This window comes from Dreissena polymorpha, chromosome 3, assembly GCF_020536995.1.
Source record: "Dreissena polymorpha isolate Duluth1 chromosome 3, UMN_Dpol_1.0, whole genome shotgun sequence".
NCBI lineage: Eukaryota > Metazoa > Mollusca > Bivalvia > Myida > Dreissenidae > Dreissena > Dreissena polymorpha.
In genome coordinates this window covers 98,194,254-98,217,529 of record NC_068357.1, presented here as the reverse complement: position 1 = coordinate 98,217,529, position 23,276 = coordinate 98,194,254, and the positions used below count along the sequence as shown (strand labels likewise).

The following is a 23,276-nucleotide window of genomic DNA, read 5'->3' as shown; positions in this document are numbered from 1 at the left end:
GGGCTTAATGCATGTGCATAAAGTGTACTCTGAGATAATGGGGCTTAATGCATGTGCATACAGTGTTCTCTGAGATAACAGGGCTTAATGCATGTGCAATCAGTGTTCTCTGAGATAATGGGGCTTAATGCATGTGCATACAGTGTTCTCTGAGATAATGGGGCTTAATGCATGTGCATACAGTGTTCTCTGATATAATGGGGCTTAATGCATGTGCATACAGTGTTCTCTGCAATTACAGGGCTTAATGCATGTGCATAAAGTGTTCTCTGAGATAATAGGGCTTAATGCATGTGCATAAAGTGTTCTCTGAGATAACAGGGCTTAATGCATGTGCATAAAGTGTTCTCTGAGATAACAGGGCTTAATGCATGTGCATAAAGTGTTCTCTGAGATAACAGGGCTTAATGCATGTGCATACAGTGTTCTCTGAGATAACTGGGCTTAATGCATGTGCATAAAGTGTTCTCTGAGATAATGGGGCTTAATGCATGTGCATAAAGTGTTCTCCGAGATAACAGGGCTTAATGCATGTGCATAAAGTGTTCTCTGAGATAATGGGGCTTAATGCATGTGCATACAGTGTTCTCTGAGATAACGGGGCTTAATGCATGTGCATACAGTGTTCTCTGAGATAACGGGGCTTAATGCATGCGCATACAGTGTTCTCTGAGATAACGGGGCTTAATGCATGTGCATAAAGTGTACTCTGAGATAATGGGGCTTAATGCATGTGCATACAGTGTTCTCTGAGATAACAGGGCTTAATGCATGTGCAATCAGTGTTCTCTGAGATAATGGGGCTTAATGCATGTGCATACAGTGTTCTCTGCGATAACAGGGCTTAATGCATGTGCATAAAGTGTTCTCTGAGATAATAGGGCTTAATGCATGTGCATAAAGTGTTCTCTGAGATAACAGGGCTTAATGCATGTGCATACAGTGTTCTCTGAGATAACGGGGCTTAATGCATGTGCATAAAGTGTTCTCTGAGATAATGGGGCTAAATGCATGTGCATAAAGTGTTCTCCGAGATAACAGGGCTTAATGCATGTGCATAAAGTGTTCTCTGAGATAATGGGGCTTAATGCATGTGCATACAGTGTTCTCTGAGATAACAGGGCTTAATGCATGTGCATACAGTGTTCTCTGAGATAACAGGGCTTAATGCATGTGCATAGAGAGTTCTCTGAGATAACAAGGCTTAATGCATGTGCATAAAGTGTTCTCTGAGATAATGGGGCTTAATGCATGTGCATACAGTGTTCTCTGAGATAACGGGGCTTAATGCATGTGCATACAGTGTTCTCTTAGATAACGGGGCTTAATGCATGTGCATACAGTGTTCTCTGAGATAACAGGGCTTAATGCATGTGCATAAAGTGTACTCTGAGATAATGGGGCTTAATGCATGTGCATACAGTGTTCTCTGAGATAACAGGGCTTAATGCATGTGCAATCAGTGTTCTCTGAGATAATGGGGCTTAATGCATGTGCATACAGTGTTCTCTGAGATAATGGGGCTTTATGCATGTGCATACAGTGTTCTCTGATATAATGGGGCTTAATGCATGTGCATACAGTGTTCTCTGAGATAATGGGGTTAATGCATGTGCATACAGTGTTCTCTGAGATAATGGGGCTTAATGCATGTGCATACAGTGTTCTCTGAGATAATGGGGCTTAATGCATGTGCATAAAGTGTTCTCTGAGATAATGGGGCTTAATGCATGTGCATACAGTGTTCTCTGAGATAATGGGGCTTAATGCATGTGCATACAGTGTTCTCTGAGATAACGGGGCTTAATGCATGTGCATACAGTGTTCTCTGAGATAACAGGGCTTAATGCATGTGCATACAGTTTTCTCTGAGATAATGGGGCTTATTGCATGTGCATAAAGTGTTCTCTTAGATAACGGGGCTTAATGCATGTGCATAGTGTTCTCTGAGATAACAGGGCTTAATGCATGTGCATACAGTGTTCTCTGAGATAATGGGGCTTAATGCATGTTCGTACAGTGTTCTCTGAGATAATGGGGCTTAATGCATGTGCATACAGTGTTCTCTGAGATAACAGGGCTTAATGCATGTGCATAAAGTGTTCTCTGAGATAATGGGGCTTAATGCATGTGCATACAGTGTTCTCTGAGATAACAGGGCTTAATGCATGTGCATAAAGTGTTCTCTGAGATAATGGGGCTTAATGCATGTGCGAAAAGTGTTCTCTGAGATAACAGGGCTTAATGCATGTGCATAAAGTGTTCTCTGAGATAATGGGGCTTTATGCATGTGCGTACAGTGTTCTCTGAGATAACGGGGCTTAATGCATGTGCTTATAGTGTTCTCTGAGATAACAGGGCTTAATGCATGTGCATAAAGTGTTCTCTGAGATAACAGGGCTTAATGCATGTGCATAAAGTGTTCTCTGAGATAATGGGGCTTAATGCATGTGCATAAAGTGTTCTCTGAGATAACGGGGCTTAATGCATGTGCATACAGTGTTCTCTGAGATAATGGGGCTTAATGTATGTGCATACAGTGTTCTCTGAGATAACGGGGCTTAATGCATGTGCATACAGTGTTCTCTGAGATAACGGGGCTTAATGCATGTTCATACAGTGTTCTCCCAGATTAGAAATGACACTTCATTCTAGGCAAAAAGTGTGGTGCCCATTTTGCCTGTGCAGACTGTGCAGGCATTTCTGGCATGACACCTAACTCACATGCATTAAGCGCAGTTTTTCTCAGAATGAGGTTCATTTGAACAATTTATACCTGGAGGATTTTCTTTTTGGTAAGCCTGCCAGACGAAGATTCTCAATAAGTTTAGTTTAAACCTTTTCATTTTAGCTCGATTGCATAGAAAGCCTAGAGCTTAATTGAAATGCTCTCAAGTCGGTTTCCTGGGCCTAGCACCAGTACTCTCTGAGGGGAGATCTAAAGAACGCTCCCACAGTGGTATAAAACCCGTGACCTCCCAGTTGCTAGGCGGGAACCATATCCACTACGCCACTGCGACCATCAAAATCGACATATACATATACATAGACCAGGTTTGTTAAACATGCCCAGATTATCAAAAAGCAATAAGAATCAGATGCCTACAAGAGACCAGTTGTAAAATTAAAGATTGGTCGGCGAAGAATTTAATTATGCAACTTTGTGCAATTACACGTATTAGCCACTGATTTGTCAGCCTATAATTTGCCAAATTTTTCCAATTTGATAAGAAGCAACAGGTCATTTATAATAAATACAAAAATAACATTTAAGCAATTGTCAAATATATAGTACATCTTTATCACAAACCTGACCTAAATCCCCATACTTTGTCAGCTTGTGGATCACTTGGAACAAAGTGTCGGCACATCTACACTTTATGGGGATGATCAAAATGTTTAAACATTTTATTTCATCTTTCCAGAAAAATGTAAGTAGTTTGCTCAACAAACTTGTGAAATAATATGTTGACTGATTGACGAATCAACAAAAGGACCGACACAGAAACTTTAATATACCCCCTCCTCCAGAGGGGTATAATAACATCATGTATTGTTTTTGGGTTTAGTAGCTGAATGAACAAGAGCTGTCAGAGGACAGCGCGCTCAACTATTCGAGTGCTTGACATTATAACCTAAGCCATCATGGGGAAATTGTTCATATTCAATATTTTTTAGACGATCTTTCAAAAATAAAAATTGAAAAAATAATAATTTAGGGGGGGGGGGGGGGGGGATGAGAGGGGATATAATGTGGGGTGTGGTCATTTATTAGACTATCTTTCAACAAGGGCTGTTTATAAAACATGCATGCCCCCCATATGGGCTGTCCGTTGTAGTGGCAGCCATTGTGTGAATACGATTTTTGTCACTGTGACATTGACCTTTGACCTAGTGACCTGAAAATCAATAGGGGTCATTTGCGGGTCACGATCAATGTACCTATGAAGTGTCATGATCCTAGGCAAAAGCGTTCTTGAGTTATCATCCGAAAATCATTTTACTATTTCGGGTCACCGTGACCTTGACCTTTGACCTTGTAACCTCAAAAACAATAGGGGTAATCTGCAAGTCATGATCAATCTACCTATGAAGTTTCATGATCCTAGGCGTATGCGTTCTCGAGTTATCATCCGAAAACCATTTTACTATTTCGGGTCACCGTGACCTTGACCTTTGACCTAGTGACCTCAAAATCAATAGGGGTCATCTGCGAGTCATGATCAATGTACCTATGAAGTTTCATGATCCTAGGCCCAAGGGTTCTTGAGTTATCGTCTGACAACCACCTGGTGGACGGACCGACCGACAGGAGCAAAGTAATTTACCGGCTCTTCTTCGAAGGGGTGCATAAAAATAAAAAAAGGAGAAAAAAAAGGGGGGGGGGTGAGAGGGGGGGTATAATGTGGGGTGGGGTAATTTATGAGATGATGTTTAAAACACAAAAATAATTTTTTTTTTTTTGGGGGGGGGGGGGGGGGTTGGGGAGTGAGAGTGGGGTATAATGTGGGGGGGGGGGGGGGTAATTTATTAGATGATGTTTAACAAAAAACAAAATTGTTTTTTTGGGGGAGGGGGGGGGGGGGGGCTAGGGTGGTGGGGGGATGAGAGGGGGGTATAATGTGGGGTGGGGTAATTTATTAGATGATGTTTAAAAAAAAGGGGGGGGATTCTGGGTAGGGGCGTGGGGTATTGTTTGGGTGGAATCCATTGTGGTATTCAGGTAAGTGTTGTTTTGTCAAAGTAATAATAAAATGTGATCATAAATAAAGAAGTTATGGAAATTTAAGCAAAATGTTCGATTATCTAAGTGTAAAAGGGGCCATAATTAGGTAAAAATGCTTGATACAGTGGTCTGCTCTTGTTTATAGGTTGAGGTCATGTTGGTAAACAAGTATGCAAAATATAAAAGCAATATGTCAAAGGATATAGGAAATATTTGGGGTAGTACGCAAACTTTAATATAGATTTATCAATAATATGCATATTCTAAGTATAAAAGGGCAATCATTATGACTAAGGCTTGATAGAGTTGTCTGCTCTTGTTTATATGTTAGGGTGATGTTTGTAAACAAGTATGCAAAATATGAAAGCAATATGTCAAGGGACAATGAAAATAAATGGGGTAGTATGAAAACTTTAACATTTGCTGCATATTCTAAGTGGAAAAGGGGTCATAATTATGACAAAATGCTTGATAGAGTTGTCTGCTCTTGTTTATAGGTTGGTTGTTATGTTGGTAAACAAGTATGCAAAATATGAAAGCAATATGTCATGGGATAATGAAAATAATTGGGGTAGTACGAAAAATTTAACATTTGCACGCTAACGGCACGGAACGGAAACCCCGACGCCAGGGTGAGTAGGATAGCTCCACTATATATATTTCAAATATAATAGTCGAGCTAAAAATGGTACTCACTTATTTTTGAACACCAGCTGGTGGATTTTATCTGTAATTTTACTGAGATACTTCTTATAACGAGCCAATCTGAAACAAACCAAGTTGACACACTGCTTTTTATATGTTATATTTATATGTTTGTACAATTTCAGCAGGCTAGCAGCAATAGTTTTTGAGTGACGCGCGACACAAGTTAGACAAGAGCTTGTCACAGTAGTGCCAAATCCCCGCCTAAATGTGTTTGCTTGTATGAGAACATTTGTTTTAAAGTAGAATAATAATAAAGGGAGATAATTCAAAAACTAAGGTAGATCAATTCATGGTTCTTAGTCACTGCACTTCTCCTACTTGCCATCTCTTTATATTTCAAGTTTCAAGTAAATCTCTTCAGTAGGTTTAGAGTTATGCTCCAGACAAAAATTTACTTTTAAATTAAATAAAGGGAGATAATTCAAAAAGTAAGGTATATAGAGTTATGGTTCTTAGTCACTGCACTTCTCCCACTTGCCATCTGTTTATATTTCAAGTTTCAAGTAAATCTCTTCAGTAGATTTAGAGTCATGCTCCGGACAAAAATTTACTTTGAAATTAAATAAAGGGAGATAATTAAAAAATTAAGGTAGATAGAGTTATGGTTCTTCGTCACTGCACTTCTCCTACTTGCCATCTGTTTATATTTCAAGTAAATCCCTTCAGTAGATTTAGAGTTATGCTCCGGACAAGAATTTAGTTTGAAATTATATAAAGAGAGATAATTAAAAAACTAAGGTAGATAGAGTTATGGTTCTTGGTCACTGCACTTCTCCTAGTTGCCAATTGTTTATATTCTAAGCTTAAAGTAAATCCATTGAATAGATTTGGAGTTATGCTCTGGACAAAGTTTCGGACAGACGGACGCACCGACGGAGACTATTACTATATCCCCTCCGAATATTTTTTCGGCAGGGATAAAAATGTAAACATTTTGTAAAAAGATGGCCACAACTTGAATTGTTATTGTTTAATGAAAGTACATATACATTCAAACAATACAGTCTACATACATGTACTTATTAACACAGCACTCAATCATACAAAGCACACCTACTTTTCCGCCACAGCACTGATGCTGGTCTCAAATGCTTGTTCTGTGGTGTCCACCTAAAACATATGTACAACATTTCTCCAAATTAAAATATTTATTAAAAAAATATATCACAATGGAATACATTTGTCTCTGAAAGCAATCACTAATGATTTTATTCAAAAACTTTCAAAGAAAGATACAAAGTTGAAAAAAATGTCCTATACAAACAAAAATGACTTACATCAAGATAAGCAATAAGAACCTTCATAGCTGAGACAGGCATTTCTAGTGCTATCACCTCCATGCATTTAGCTGTCAGCCATGGAAAACACAGGGTCACCTTTGAGACTATCTGGAAATGAATCAATTATTTGAATAGAGGCATGTACGAGAAACTAACATAAATTTTTCTGTTCTAATCATAGCATTACAAGCCAGGATGGCCATGAGCCTTTTTTTGCACATACAACTTTGTTGGCTTCATATGGTTTTCAAAAGATTTTTTTAATAAAATGCTCTACAGCGGACTATTGTTGTAAATGAAACACAAAGAACAGCTATGCACAATTATTTTACTTCTGCTAGTGATTTGAACATTCCCCCTAAAAGTGTCCCCTGGAAAACTTTTCATAATTTAAAGATATTCTTATAGTTAAAAATATCATATCTTATTTACTGCCAATGTCCCACGTCAAGTCTGTACCAACTTATTTCTAAAAAAATACACTTAACATTCACTACCTGTGCTTCATGCCTTTTCCGTGTGTTTGAAGCAGGTTTTATGTTTGATTCCATGATAAACTCAAAATTGACTGCAATGTTTCCCCCAGGGACAGTAGTCTGTGGCTGGTTTTCTTGTGGGATGGTGTAATTACTGACTGGTTTGTTACTTGTTGACTGACTCACTGTTTTCGGTTCCCTGAAATGTCAGTGTATAAATAAACATCACAGCTGGTTTTCTGACACACTGTTTTCTGTTCCCTGAAATGCAAGTGTATAAATACCGTAATTACTCTAAGTTTTCGAATAAAAAACGTCCAATCTGTTTACATGCGATAAAATTCTCTGAAACTTTGGTTACATGTATCATGTGTATGTATTAAATTAATGTATTTCAACAATACTGTTTTTGTTCTGTATCATTTCAGGCAAGAGTAAGCAAAGCTGTGAAGTAGTTATCTATTTTAGAGTAGAAACACTATTGTGAATTGATTTATTGTCTTTGTTTCAATATAATTATGTTTTCAGACATTTAATTGTTGTCTCTAAATTTTCCGACACCTGTAATTTTTTAATATTTTCCTTATCAAAATTTTCGGACACAATTTTTTAAAATTATTTTTAAGTGTCGGAAAACAAATGACTTGTTCACAGATTGTCAAAATGTGGATTCAAAAAATAAAAGAACACTGTATATCACTGTAAAACAGAGAATTTTAAAACAATTTGTGGATTTCCAATCTTTGTCATTTTCTGTGCGTTGTTGTGTAATCTAACCAAAGTTAGTTTTTCCTATTCAGCTTCTAGTTAGAGGCGCTTATCCAAATATATTAAAATGTGAATGACAGGATCAGACACATTTATGACATGTAAAGACCGCTTGCATCCCTTGAGTCTGACTTTGAGACCTTCTAGGATATATTTAGCACCCACGAAAATCGACGAACATTAGTGTCAGACAAATTGTATTTGTTACACATTATACCAAATATAAATATAGGGATAAAAATTAATTTTGGTTTAAGGCATTCACGTATGAACACAACAAGAATACATTTTCAAGAATAACTGCAATGTTTTACCCATTACCTCTCAAATACGCGCTTTGACAGGTTTGCAGTCCCTTAGAAAATAGAGTTAAATTTAAGACATTTTTTTAACAGATTCAAATTTTAAAGCATTCATTTCCAGCCTTATGATACTAATGAGCGTCAAACAGCATTCAAACACAATAAGAGACAATTCTTAATAGATTAAAGTTGTTAAGGCTTCATCTTTAATCCTAATATATTGATTAGCAGCAAACAGCATAAAACCTGTACAGACTGAGAGTCAAGTTTTATGCTGGTTGCATGTAGCCATATCCACTTAGCTTCTGAGTGGGGAAGGCTTGACAGTCAGCCCTTTGCATACTGGGAAATTTGTTGTCTGTTAAAATGTCGTCTGCTGATTTTCTAAAATTAGCATTTTCTTAGATTTTTTTCAAAGAATGCTATCAAAATAGCAAACAGTTTGGATTCTTATGAGACTCCACGTTCTGTGGCGTCTCATCTGGATCCAAACTGTTTGCAAAGGCCTTCAAAATTCGGTTCCAGCACTGAAAGAGTTAGATATCGTACCACTCGACAGTATTCGTCTGCAGCCTCTGTTTCAGGTGCTCCACAAGCTGGCTGATGGGAAGGATCTTCTCCGTTATCTTCTCCTTCTCAATCGTTCGCACCTGAAGCAATGCAAGAGGAAATATTTTGTATTTTGTAAAAATCTGTTTTATATTCTAAAATGATACTCGCAAATCTTTCTAAAGACAAAAGAACCTAAACTATCATTACCTTGACATTGGACCCGTCTGTATCCTTCAGTATCACAAGATGTGAGATTCCCTGGGCCCGACAGAAGTCTTGTATTTCCTCTTGACCCTGTAAGAGGCATATAAAACTGAACATAACATTTTTAGATTCACTTACTCACAGCTTCAAAGAATGTCCCCAACTGTTTTTTTTTATTAATATACACTGAGAATAGGTATATTATTGTCTTATGCTGTATTTTTAGGAAGTGCATACAATAGTTACCATTTATTTATTTTCATCTCATTCTGAGTACCGGTATGAAAGATAGACGGTGCTAAAGGAATTAAGAAAGACAAAAAGCTGAACATCTTCAATCCAGAAGAAAATTGAGTCATACATTTCAGGTGGAATTTGTATAGGATGTGCATAAATAGATGTTCAGTGTTGTATTTGATACAAAGTTGAGCTATAGCTGTGTCATCCCAGATCAGCCTGTGCAGACGACACTTTCTGCTTTTATGGTATTTTTCTTTTAAAGAAGTCGCTCCTTCACAAAAATCTAGTTTAGGCAGAAAGTGTTGTTCCAGATTGGCCTGTGCTAACTACACAGATTAATCTGGGACGACACCTCACACACATGCATTAAGCCCAGTTTTCCCACATGGAAGCTTAAATTACTTACCTCCAGTGTTTCATGGAGAATTTCAGCTTTCAGTCCCGCCTTCCACATGTCTCTCACTAGACCCATCCTCTCCTTCAGCATAGGCCGATGTCCGATCGTACACACCAGTATGTCATAGGCGCTCGGTGGCTCGAACTTAGGAGGGAAATTAGACGTAAAGATTGAATTTGCGAAGACTAATTTCGGTCTTTATGCTTGAAATGATCACATAGTGTACGTATAAGCTGTCATGTTAACAAATGTACAAAAGTATATTAAAAACAATTGAGTAAAAAAGTTCTTTAAATGGTCAAAAAAAAAGTTCTTGATAATACATACAAACTTAAATATAATGACCTGAACAAAAACAATACTAAAACAAAAATCTAAATTTTGATTTATTCTCCACGCTTTGAATAAAAAAAACAACAAATAAGAAACATAGCAATACCACAAAAGCAGTTTTTTAACGTTGAGGTTATTTATCTAATTTTAATAATTGTGCAATCTGAGGCTAGGTCTTTGTGTAAGCTACGTACCCACAAACTTTCTGCTTAATACCATTATCCAAACTAAATTTATTAAGTGGAAAAAAGTTTTTCTTATTTTAAGTAACAGTCACATTGACCCAGATGGTCCTAATTACCCCGAGCTAGGTATGAATGCAAGCTACCAACATAAACACTTTCAGTTATTTACCTCCCTGGCCCCAAATTCAGTCCTGAGCAATTTCCATGCAGGCTTGCTATAAAATAATTTATTAGCAATATCTCTATCCAAATTCAAGTTATTAATCAGACACTGATTTTCTATTTTTAGTATCATTGACCTTGACTAAACACAACATAATATTACATTTTAAGCTAGATCTCCATGCAAGCTTCTATTTCCACAGTTTCATCAAGATTTGTAAATGCAAGCTTACTTTATTTACCATGAACCACCTGTTTAAATTCTGCCTGCCCATCATATAACAATATAAAATTAAATAGCGAATTACCTGTTTTGTTAGGAGTTTAAAGCATTCACACAAAAAAAAAAATGGCACACCTCTTGAAAAGAAAACATAACCTTAGAGTAGAGAAAGTTACTTGTTTTGTTAGGAATCTTAACTAAGAAAAATACTCCAACTGCTTCCATGCATACACAAAAGCCAAATCTTTTATTAAGAATTAATAACCTTAGAATAGGAAAAAAATACCTGCTTTGTAAAAAATCTTAAGCAATTAAAACCACTGCCCCCCCTCCCATCCCTCCAAACTCTCCTACCTCCTCCATCTCCAACATGGCTGATACAATCTTCTCAAAGGCAATGCTGACACCTACGGCAGACTTCTTGGAGGCCGGTTTGCCTCTTCTTGCATCATACTGCTCTACCTGGACAATAATAAACTGACCATAATAACAACACATTTGCAAGGAAGAGTAAAAGGGCCACATCTTGCCAAAATCTATATAATGCCATTTGCGGCCAGCATACCTCCCCACCAGCTTGCAGTGTCGGGTCGCTAATAAGACCAGTAAACGGTATGTGAATTTAAAGCGAGAGGTTAGCACAAGACCAGACTTAATCATGGTTGTGTATGGCATATGACCTCTTTTTGCATGATGTAGATTCAATCCCCATAAACCACATGAAACCTAGATGTGTATCAGATAACAGTTCTTGAACAGTTGAAAAGGTATCTTTTCATGTTCTCTTTTATAATTCACAAAACCAAAATATTATTTTTTATATGAAAAAATCTCGACAATATTAATGTGCAATTGAAAGATTTTTTTTTCATCTTAAACCCCAAAGTTAATCTAATGTTTCTTCCATTTACTTGGATTCAGGATATTTTTTTCAAACATCACCTAAATTCTTAATAATTGACATTTTAAAGCCTGGAGGCTTGAGCCCAAGCCCCTAGTTACAACTCATGACATCAAGGCTACAAACCAGATGGTCATATCTTCCGCCAGTTGCCAGCACCTCTGACACAGTTTTCTTCTTCCGCTTAATATCGATTGTAACTTGGAAGGTGACCCCTCTGTACATCAGCGTGGTCAAACTGTCATATACTCGCACTGAAATCTGAACAGAATAGATCTTGTTACTTAAGAATACTGGTGACATAATATCCCTTGAGACTTTTTAAAAATGTTTTTTAACAATGCTTATATCTTCCCTAAGTTGTTTATATAAAAAAAAAATGTGACTCATTTAAATATAATATTTGCATATAAGAGTTATTTTTTAATTTTATTCACTTCTGCATAAAATTAACATTAAGATTTGAAACCAACACTTTCCTCAGTCATATCTCAAGCCTGAACCTTTTAACAGGAAAATTCATACACACAGACTTACAATAAGAGGCAGAAACAACAACAACAACAACAACAATAATCAATAACAAATTCTAAAACACGAATGTTTCACAGTTTTGAACTCACAAATGAGAAAAAACATTCTGTGATTTTCAGTGGTCTTTTCTCACTAACTTTAGGAAAAAATATCAGGTTAATATCTTTGAAACTAAATGTAATTTCAACCCTTGCAATTTTTGCTTACTCTTATTGTAAGCGCTTAATAAATATACCAGTAAACTACAAAGGTATCAGTCACTTACTGGTAACTTCAGACCTAGCTGCTCAGCATTTGTGATTACTGCTTCGAGTTCATGCAGTCCTTGTTTGGCCAAAGTAGCTGCCTGAAAGTTGTGAAAAACAACATTGATTTGTTTCTGATTTCGTAAACTTCTGATAATATCAATACATTTTTATAGAGCAAATATCATATATCAAACATTAATATGACTTAATCATGACATAATTGGCAAATATATTTTTCAACGAATGATAATTTTGATACAATTCTTCTTGCTAAACACTTATAAATTGGAAGCAATCAGTCTTGGATATTGGTTTACAAAACATCAAAATATGACAAAGTCTCAACTGATTGATTTTTATTGTGAGTCAAATGAATGTGTCAATTACGTCTACGCTGTTAGTGCCCACTCCCCACAGTTCGTTAATTACTTTTTGCGCGTAAAAAAACTTTTAAAAACAAGCAATATATGTCCCCTACCAGCTCCACGATTGTCAGATATATAGAATTATTATATATATATATATATATATATATATATATATATTTGTTGCCATAGCAACCAGAATTTTTGATGAAGGAACAAAATGAAATGACGTGCATAATGTTCATATTGCCATCTATCCATGTTTCAAGTTTCATGAAAAAATAATAAGAACTTTTAAAGTTATCACAGGATCCAGAAAAGTGTGACAGATTCACGGACTGACAGACTGACAGACACACAGAGCGCAAACCATAAGTACCCTCTGTAACAATAAATATACTGGTTTACATTTGTATTGCTCAAGTTCTGTGTTTATGGACATGTTATTGATTTCTGCCATTGGTGTCACAAGTTGTTCTTAGTAGGCACCAGCATAAAAGAGCAGTGTGTTGCTCGCAAAACTTAAAATCTTATGATTTATTCCATGAAAAAAGCAATATTTAACAAAAGTTTCAGATTAATATTTGCAAAAAATGTGACCAAATAACTGATGGTTTCAGTAATAAAATATTTACAGTTTAAAATTTCAAAACATTTTACAAAAAAAACAACTAATTTTTAAAATCAATTATACATGTGTATACACATTAAATAATTTTACTATATATGAATTAAAATTAAGGACCAAGTAAACAAGAGCTGTCAGAGAACAGCGCGCTCGACTATTCGAGTGCTTGACAGTATAACGTAAGCCATCATGGGGAAATTGTTCATATTCAATAATTTATAAGACGATCTTTCAAAAATAAAAAAAGGAAAAAACAATTATTTATCTTTTTTTTTTGGGGGGGGGGATGGGGGGGGGGGGGGTAGGGGGGTTGAGAGGGGGGTATAATGTGGGGTGTGGTAATTTATTAGACGATCTTTCAAAAAAAAAAGGAAAACAATATTTTTTTTTTTTTTTTTGGGTGGGGGGGGGGGGGGGGGGTAGGGGCGGTGAGAGGGGGGTATAATGAATGTGGGGTGTGGTCATTTATAAGATGATCTTTCAAAAATAAAAAAAAGGAAAAAACAAATATTTTTTTTTTGGGGGGGGGGGAGGTGGGGGGGAGGGGGCAGGGATTCTGGGTTGGGGCGTGGAGTTTTGTTTGGGTGGAATCCATTGTGGTATTCAGGTAAGTGTTGTTTTGTCAAAGTATTAATACAATCTGATCATAAATATAGACGTTATGGCAATTTAAGCAAAATGTTCAATTATCTAAGTATAAAAGGGGCCATAATTCTGTCAAAATGCTTGATACAGTTGTCTGCTCTTGTTTATAGGTTGGGGTCATGATGGTAAACAAGTATGCAAAATATGAAAGCAATATGTCAAGGGACACAGGAAATATTTGGGGTAGTACGCAAACTTAAACAGAGATTTATCAATAATATGCATATTCTAAGTATAAAAGGGGCAATAATTCTGTCAAAATACTTGATACAGTTGTCTGCTCTTGTCTGTAGGTTGGGGTCATGATGGTAAACAAGTATGCAAAATATGAAAGCAATATGTCAAGGGACACAGGAAATATTTGGGGTAGTAAGCAAACTTTAACATAGATTTATCAATAATATGCATATTCTAAGTATAAAAGGGGCCATAATTTCTGTTAAAATGCTTAATACAGTTGTCTGCTCTTGTTTATAGGTTGGGGTCATGATGGTAAACAAGTATGCAAAATATGAAAGCAATATGTCAAGGGACATTGAAAATATTTGGGATAGTATGCAAACTTTAACATTTGCACGCAAACGGACACGGCAACGCCTACGCCGGGGTGAGTAGGATAGCTCCACTATATATATTTCATATATTATAGTCGAGCTAAAAATTGTTTAAATATTTTGAGTGTTCATAATCATTACTCAGCCAAAATGATTGACATTTGTTAGCATCAATTTGCACACAGGCCAAGAACAGAATAGAACAAAAAAATGATCAATTTTGTGGTACAATTCTTTTCCTTCTTTTCTTCTATAATTAATTTGTAGGCCTTATTTTTGTCACAACAACACATAACTACATAAAAATATACAATTTAGATGGACAGACAGTAACTAAATGTTTTCCACTTGTGGGGACTGGAATGCATAATAAAATTATGTACAAGAACACAAAAGCCTACCTGTCCTCGAGATTTGGTTATGGTCCTTAGAACGTTGGCAACTTTCTGATACGTTCCTTCCGTCTCAAGATGATTCAACATCTGATGTAGGACTTGCTCCGATAAATTGAATGTCGTCAGACTTGACAAGCTGGACTTGGAATCTCTCTGGAAATTACACTAGAGTTATCACTGATGGTAACAAGATATTTGACGTAATTTAGTGTGCATTTTCTAGACATACAGGTACATGACCCAGATTCCAACTTGGCCTAAATATTCTCAAGATATACATTCTTACTATGTTTCATCAAAATTAAGTCTGCGCCCTATTGCGCCGCTTTGAAATAAAATTTCAATATATCATTTGGCAGGCTTGGAAATTCTCTCCCTTCTAAAGCTTATCACTTCCCTTGGATTGTATTTGTGACTTTTGACCTTGAAGGATGACCTTGACCTTTCACGACTCAAAATGTGCAGCTTCATGAGATACACGTGCATGCCAAATATCAAGTTGCTATCTTCAATATCGCAAAAGTTATGGCCAATGTTAAAGTTTTCTGACAGGCAGGCAGGCAGGCAGGCAGGCAGGCAGGCAGGCAGGCAGGCAGGCAGGCAGGCAGGCAGACAGGCAGACAGGCAGACAGGCAGACAGACAGACAGACAGACAGACAGACAGACAGACAGACAGACAGACAGACAGACAGACAGACAGACAGACAGACAGACAGACAGACAGACAGACAGACAGACAGACAGACAGACAGTTCAACTGCTATATGCCACCCTACCAGGGGCATAAAAATGTGGTCTATACAGTTATAACAAACTACAAGTTGACAACGCACCTCAAACACTGTCCAACGCTGGATGATGAAAAAAGCTCACCTTAAGAACTTTCTTTCCAGGAGAGCTAAAAATGTGTGATTAATAACTTAAAACTAACTTTAACTGTATTCTTTTAAAACCATGTTCAGACTTTTTCTGATGATAAAGACCAACTTAAGTCAAGTGATTAAGAACACTATCATTATTTAGAAATACATTCAGTCGAGTTATTTTTCTTCTTATGTTGTTTGTTTGTGTTGATAATGAAGATTGCCAAGTCGATTGATGGAGAAAAACTGTTTAATTCACACACAATTTGACCTTTTTGTCCCTGCAGAGTATCTTGTTTGTTTGTTTACCTTGATTTCAGTCAAAGCCTTGAGAAATTCTGCATGTTTATTCTCAGGCAATCCAAAGTGAAGCAGCACAGCGGAGACTAGTGAGGTATGGTGCAGTTTGACGTAGTAGTTTCTCTGCTGCAGGGGAGGGAACTCATTGATGATGTCCTGCACTACCACAATTACCTCCCCGTCTGGAATTAAACTGAAAACATCTATTGTTTATAAATATATTTCAAAAGATGATGGGACAGCCAAACAAGAGTACTATAATGTAAAAGTCATAAGCAAGACAAGATGCAAGCTGTTGTCTTGAAAAAGTTGACCAATAATTGTTTTCTCACCTTTGGATAAGAGAATGTAATGTTTTATGTCAGTTTTATGGCCAAATTTGAATTTTGACCTCTTTGTGTAATCATGAGCTTTGAGGTAGGGAGACAGGTGTTGCGTGCAACATGTGGCCCTGTGATGGGAATTTGTGTTATTTTAAGAGTCCATCAAAATATGGAAAAATCATGGCTGTGGCAGGAATTTTCAAGCTGTTTTATGGCCAATTTTGACCTTTGGCAGCTTAGTTTTACCTTGACCTTTGATTTAGGTAGATGAGTGTTACACCAAACATGTGTTATGACAGGCATTTATGCTAAGGGTAAATTATTTTAAAATCCATCCATATGTGGACAAGTTTTTGCTGAGAAGTGAAGTTTCTCAAAGACAGACAGGTGCACAGGCCCACACACCAACTACTATATGCCACAGTCTTCGAAGGAGAGCATAAAAGCACTGCAGTACCTGACAGAGTTTGTGAAGATGTCAAAGGCACACTCGGTGAGCTCCCTGGGATGAAAGCCTCCTACTTTTCTCTTGCGATACACTTTGTCAAAACAGTAACGTTTAAGGTAGTTCACATTGGTCCTGGATACGTAACGAGCAAAGGGCAACTGAAAGCAAAAACACTTAACTATGCAATTAAATCCACCTAAATGTACAATCAGTCTTTACTTGGAAGGTGTAAAATTTAATATCAGCAACAGGTATTTTTTGATATTTTTATGACCTAAGATGAACATGAAAACTTTAAACGTCATTACATAATTGTACATTGAAAAAAAGGCCATAAACTGAATCTTTACAAGATGCAAGAAACCTCAAACTACACCTACACTAAGCTAAACAACACAAAAACAACAAGCTTTTAAATCTAAGTGAAGAAAGACTACATGATAAACAGTATGACAAAAAAAAGAAATGACAAGGGACAAAATTGTCACAAAACCAGGTTTTCAATTTGAAAAAAAAGTCGGATAAAGGGAGACAAGTCAAACTGAACTGATTGTTTAAAATTAACCTTTATATCAAAATAAATCTATTTTGAAATGTGGCGACCTTGACCTTGGAGATATTGACGTAATTCTTTCCTGCGACACACCGTCCAATGATGGTGAACAAATGTGACATATGATTTTAAAATCTCACAATGAATGACATAGTTATGGCCCAAACAAGCTCATTTATGGCCATTTTTGACCTTTGAACTCAAAGTGTGACCTTGACCTTGGAGATATCAACGTAATTCTTTCGCGGGACACACCGTCTAATGATGGCAAACAAATGTGCCAAATGATTTTAAAATCTCACAATGAACAACAAAGTTATGGCTTATACAAGCTTGTCATCAATAGTCAGGGCAAATTTTTATAAAAATTTTGCATTTCTAACCATCTTTTTGTCGCTAATGGTAGACTAGGTGAAGATAGTAATTATGGGCACTTTACATTTGTTAACGCCAATGGCAAAAGTGTCATTGATTATGCCATTATCTCTGAATATTTGTCAAACATGGTTCTAAATTTTCTAATCGGCGAGAGAACCCAGTCATGTCATTCCCCTCTAGAAATCAAATTTAAATGTAATTTAGAACAAAACGCTGTTATGCCTAAACCTATGAAGATCCGCAAAAAATATAACTTTGAACAGAACAATTTGACGCATTTCATAGGTTGTTTGCAAGATACGTTTACAAACGAGTTCATGTCACGGACACTCAGCTTTATAAATGACAATTCCGTTAATATCAATACTATCGTTAGTCACATTGTTGGCATTTTTCAACAATGTTCAGCTGTTTGCCTCAAGGAATCAAAATGCAAAGTATCCACTCTCAGACCACAATGTTTTGACAAAGAATGCTGCAACTATAAACGGGTAAAACAATCGTGTTTACATAATTTTCGAGTTAACTCGTCGGAAACTAATATGAATAACTACCTTCAGGCGAAAAAAGAATTCAAAGATTGCTGTAACCGTAAAAAAAAACTTTTTTATAAGACCAAGCTTGATGACTTATGTTCAAATATAAATAACCCCATATCCTTTTGGAAGAAACTTAAGAACCTGTCCGAAACAAATAATACCCAAAATGTTATTAGCACAGACGACTGGAAATTGCATTTTGAAACACTATTTAAGGCGAATGCCAACAATTACAATATACCGCCTGGCCAAAACATAACCAATAACTTGTCTGAAGTGGAAAGAGAACTTTTCAATAGTAAAATTACCGATGAAGATATTTTATTAAGTATACGAGCTCTTAATGAATCCAAGAGCCCCGGTCAAGATGAAATTCCCCCTGCATTCTTTAAATATTCGCATACATTTATTTTACCAATATTAGTGCATTTATTTAACTGAATATTTAATACAGGCTATTTTCCTTCGGACTGGAGCTCCGCTATAATAGTGCCAATACATAAAAAGGGTGATATTAACTCTCCTCAAAACTATCGAGGCATATCATTGTTAGATATATTTTGGTAAATTATTTACTTGTGTGATTAATAGACGGCTTTCGTTCTATGCTAACGCGTTCGCTAAAATACATGAAAGTCAATCCGGATTCCGAGCTGGTTATTCGACAATTGATAACGCCTTTGTAATGCAAACTCTCATTTCCAAAATATTGTCCAAAAAACGTGGAAAGTTTTACCTAGGTTTTATTGATTTTAAAACTGCATATGACTCAGTAGATCGCAGTATTCTATGGCAGATTTTACAAGAAGCTGACATACAAGGTAAACTTTTAAACATACTAAAGGCTGTGTATGAAAACTTCAAGTCTCGCGTTCGATGCAGTAATGGGTACACTGACTATATTGATTGCAAAATCGGTCTAAAACAAGGGTGTTTGATCTTACCCCAATTATTTTCCTTTTTCATAAACGAATTAGTACAAGAGTTATTAAATAACGGTGTGAGAGGGATACAAATTTCACCAAATGATGCTGAAATTTTACTGCTTATGTTCGCAGATGATGTTGCTCTTCTAGCTGATAACAGTTTTGGGTTTACAGCGCCAGCTCGATTCATTGCAACAATTCTGTACAAGAACAGGATTACATGTTAACCCACAAAAAACAAAGATCATGGTCTTCAGAAAGGGGGGTAAACCAGCTATGAATGAACGCTGGAGTTATGCGGGTACTTTAATTGACGTTGTTCAGTCCTCTACCTACCTTGGTGTCTGCTTCTTTCCTTCTCTTTCGCTAAGTAAAATGGCAAGCGAAAATGCAATTAAGGAGAAGCGTGCCTTGAATAGCATATTATCGTCATTGTATAAATGTGGTCAACTATCTAATTGTATAGTCTTCTTTAAACTGTTTGACAGTAAAATAAGTCCTGTTTTATTACATGGAAGTGAAATTTGGGGTTTTAAAGAAATTCAATGTATTGAATCGGTCTACCGACATGCCTGCAAAAGGTACCTTTGTGTTGGTGAAAAAACATCAATATCACGAGCCTCAGAGATTGTGGTCACTACCCTATTGTAATTACACAAATGTACTGCACAAATTCGATGCCTAAAATACTGGCTGAAAATAATAAGCATGCCTGACACCAGATACGTGAAAAAATGCTATAATTTCTTATTGAACACACACACTCAAATCTCTACTTTAATTGGGCCAATGAAATAAAGAACTTACTTAGCACAAATGGATTTCATTACATTTGGATGAACCAGCATGTCCCAAACCAACAAAAATTTATAAATGAATTTAGAGAAAGGGCTAAGTCCAAATACTTACAGAACTGGTGGAGTATAGTTAATACATTTCCCAAACTTGAATTATATAAACATATTAATTCACAATACGAACACAAATCATACTTAGACATCCTATGTGTGCGCAAATTTAGGCGCAGTTTTGCCCAACTTCGTTCTGGAACCCTTCCGATAGAAATCGAAACAGGCAGATATCGCGGCATAACAAGAGAACAGCAACTTTGTCCAATTTGCAATACTGGTGAAATAGAAAACGAATTACATTTCCTATTCAAGTGCCCTGTATTGCAGGATATACGAAAAACATATATACAACGTAAATTTTTCATAAACCCAAATACACATAAATTGTGTATAATGCTGTCAAGCAAAAATGAACAGACAATTAAACAAACTGCTTATTACATAGTTAAAGCACTTGAAACACGAAAATTAATTCTTGATCTTTAATATAACTTATTTAGAGGTTTGCCACAGGACTAAACTATATTTTCAAATGAATGTAAAAGTGTTCTTAAGCTTAAAATGTAGTCTCTTACCGAGAAAGCCCTATATTTCGTTTCGATAGGCTTACTACTCGGTATACAGTTTCTGTCAATTTACTGTAGGCCCTACCTATATAACCTAATTTCAGCTATTACTACTTGTAAGCATCCTATACACTGGCTTCTAGATCTTTGTAGGTTATATGCAGGGTTTATACAGTTATATATCGTATATATACTCAATAGCATTTGTATATGTGTATGTATGCATATAAATGAATATAATTATATACATGTGTGCATGTGCGTGCGTACGGGCATGCGCTTGTTTCGGATGAAATATTTGAATCTTTTTGCTCTACTACATGTAATTAGTGTATAATGTTTTAGCATGCTATTGTTAAGCATTGTTTACCACTCGACTATATGTTTAAATACTATGCCAACCATTTGTGCACACACCATTGTCTTGCATGAATTGTAATATATATATATATGTGTCAGGGGCCGGAGGCCTATAACACAAATAAACAGATTCAGATCATGTACCTCAATAAAAGAGGGTCAATAAAAGAGGGCCGAAATCGTTCACATTAACGTTTTACATCCAAAATGTGTGCATTAAAACTCACTCATGAATGTTGTTCATGTGTGGGCTAAGAGCGCATACCCTGAGATCAAATGGCAGCCCAACTAGCCGGCCGCTATGGTCCATGAGACACGTGTAATGTTCCGCGTGGTCATACAGCTTCTGACGTGGGACCAGGAGCGCTGTGCTGAGTCTCACAGCCCCGTGCTTCTGGAAGATGCGCACGAGTGTGTCGTGCACTAGTCCCTGTGTCAATGACATCTTGATGGAAAAGCTGCCCTGAAATGAACAATTACAACATCTTTTTAGGTGTCAAAAACCCACCTTTAAAAAAAAAGACTATGGTCACATGCTTAACAAGAGCTGTCAGAGGACAGGGCGCTCGACTATTCGAGTGCTTGACAGTATAACAAAAGCCATCATGGAGAAATTGTTCATATTCGATTATTTATTAGACAATTTAAAAAAAAAAAAAAGGAAAAACAATATTTTTTAAATATTTTTTTTTTGGGGGGGAGGGGTAGGGTGGTTAAGAGGGGGGTATAATGTGGGGTGTGGTCATTTATTAGACGATCTTTCAAAAATAAAAAAATAATAAAAATTTGGCGGGGGTAGGGGGGGGGGGGGGGGGGGGGGGGTGGGGGGGTTGAGAGGGGGGCATAATGTGGGGTGTGGTCATTTATTAAATGATCTTTAAAAAATAAAAAAAGGAAAAAATAAAAATAAACAAGATGTGTTTGTGAAACACAATGTCCCCCTATATGATGTTTGACATTGTAGGATGACCTTGACCTTGTGAAGGATGACCTTGACCTTGACCTTTCACCACTCAAAATGTGCAGCTCCATGAGATACACATGCATGCCAATAGCAAGTTGCTATCTTCAATATTGCAAAAGTATTCATAAAATAAGCGATTTGGGCCACATATATTTGACCTCTGACCTTGAAGGATGACCTTGACCTTTCACCACTCAAAATGAGCAGCTCCATGAGATGCACATGCATGCCAAATATCAAGTTGCTATCTTCAATATTGCAAAAGTATTCATAAAATGAGCGATTTTGGTCACATATAATTGACCTCTGACCTTGAAGGATGACCTTGACCCTGACCTTTCACCACTCAAAATGTGCAGCTCCATGAGATACACATGCATGCCAAATATCAAGTTGCTATCTTCAATATTGCAAAAGTATTCATAAAATGAGCGATTTTGGCCACATATATTTGACCTCTGACCTTGAAGGATGACCTTGACCTTGACCTTTCACCACTCAAAATGTGCAGCTTCATGAGATACACATGCATGCCAAATATGAAGTTGCTATCTTCAATATAGCAAAAGTTATTGCAAAATGTTAAAGTTGGCGCAAACAGACAGACAGACCAACAGACAGACAGGGCAAGAACAATATGTCCCCCACTACTATAGTGGGGGACATAAAAAATTGGGGGGGGGAGGTGGGAATGGGGAAGGGATTCTGGGTTGGGGCGTGGGGTATTGTTTGGGTGGAATCCATTGTGGTATTTAGGTAAGTGTTGTTTTGTCAAAGTATTAATAAAATCTGATCATAAATAAAGAAGTTATGGCAATGTAAGGAAAATGTTCAATTATCTAAGTACAAATAATTCTGTCAAAATGCTTGATACAGTTGTCTGCTCTTGTAAATAGTTTGGGGTCATGTTGGTTAAAATTATGCAAAATATGAAAGCAATATGTCAAGGGACATAGGAAATATTTGGGGTAGTACGCAAACTTTAACATAGATTTATCAATAATATGCATATTCTAAGTATAAAAGGGGCAATAATTCTGTCAAAATGCTTGATACAGTTGTCTGCTCTTGTTTATAGGTTGGGGTCATGATGGTAAACAAGTATGCAAAATATGAAAGCAATATGTCAAGGGACATTGGAAATATTTGGGGTGGTACGCAAACTTTAACATTTGCACGCTAACGCCAACGCCGGGGTGAGTAGGATAGCTCCACTATATATATTTCATATATAATAGTCGAGCTAAAAATGTCTGTTCCTTGGAATGGATTTTTTTGCAGCTTTCAGAATTATTTCAATCTAAACATGTGGCTAAAACAATTTACAATTGGCTCCAATTTTTATAACAAAGTAAATATTATTTCTTCTGACAAATAAC

The 23,276-nt window shown here is 36.5% G+C and overlaps 1 protein-coding gene across 1 annotated transcript in view; it reads right to left on the bottom strand.

The window, feature by feature from the left end:
- LOC127875466 (eIF-2-alpha kinase GCN2-like) overlaps nucleotides 1-23,276 on the bottom strand; it is a 74,217-nt gene that overhangs the window by 4,868 nt on the left and 46,073 nt on the right. Inside the window, exons 25-38 of the mRNA XM_052420533.1 lie at nucleotides 21,199-21,396; nucleotides 16,770-16,918; nucleotides 15,999-16,182; nucleotides 14,833-14,979; nucleotides 12,257-12,337; nucleotides 11,584-11,718; nucleotides 10,911-11,018; nucleotides 9,663-9,797; nucleotides 9,020-9,106; nucleotides 8,810-8,910; nucleotides 7,212-7,389; nucleotides 6,712-6,822; nucleotides 6,492-6,544; nucleotides 5,423-5,491 (exon numbers count right to left, since the gene is read on the bottom strand). Of these exons, the coding sequence (XP_052276493.1) occupies nucleotides 5,423-5,491; nucleotides 6,492-6,544; nucleotides 6,712-6,822; nucleotides 7,212-7,389; nucleotides 8,810-8,910; nucleotides 9,020-9,106; nucleotides 9,663-9,797; nucleotides 10,911-11,018; nucleotides 11,584-11,718; nucleotides 12,257-12,337; nucleotides 14,833-14,979; nucleotides 15,999-16,182; nucleotides 16,770-16,918; nucleotides 21,199-21,396 (1,736 nt within the window). The remainder of the gene's footprint in view (nucleotides 1-5,422; nucleotides 5,492-6,491; nucleotides 6,545-6,711; nucleotides 6,823-7,211; nucleotides 7,390-8,809; nucleotides 8,911-9,019; nucleotides 9,107-9,662; nucleotides 9,798-10,910; nucleotides 11,019-11,583; nucleotides 11,719-12,256; nucleotides 12,338-14,832; nucleotides 14,980-15,998; nucleotides 16,183-16,769; nucleotides 16,919-21,198; nucleotides 21,397-23,276) is intronic.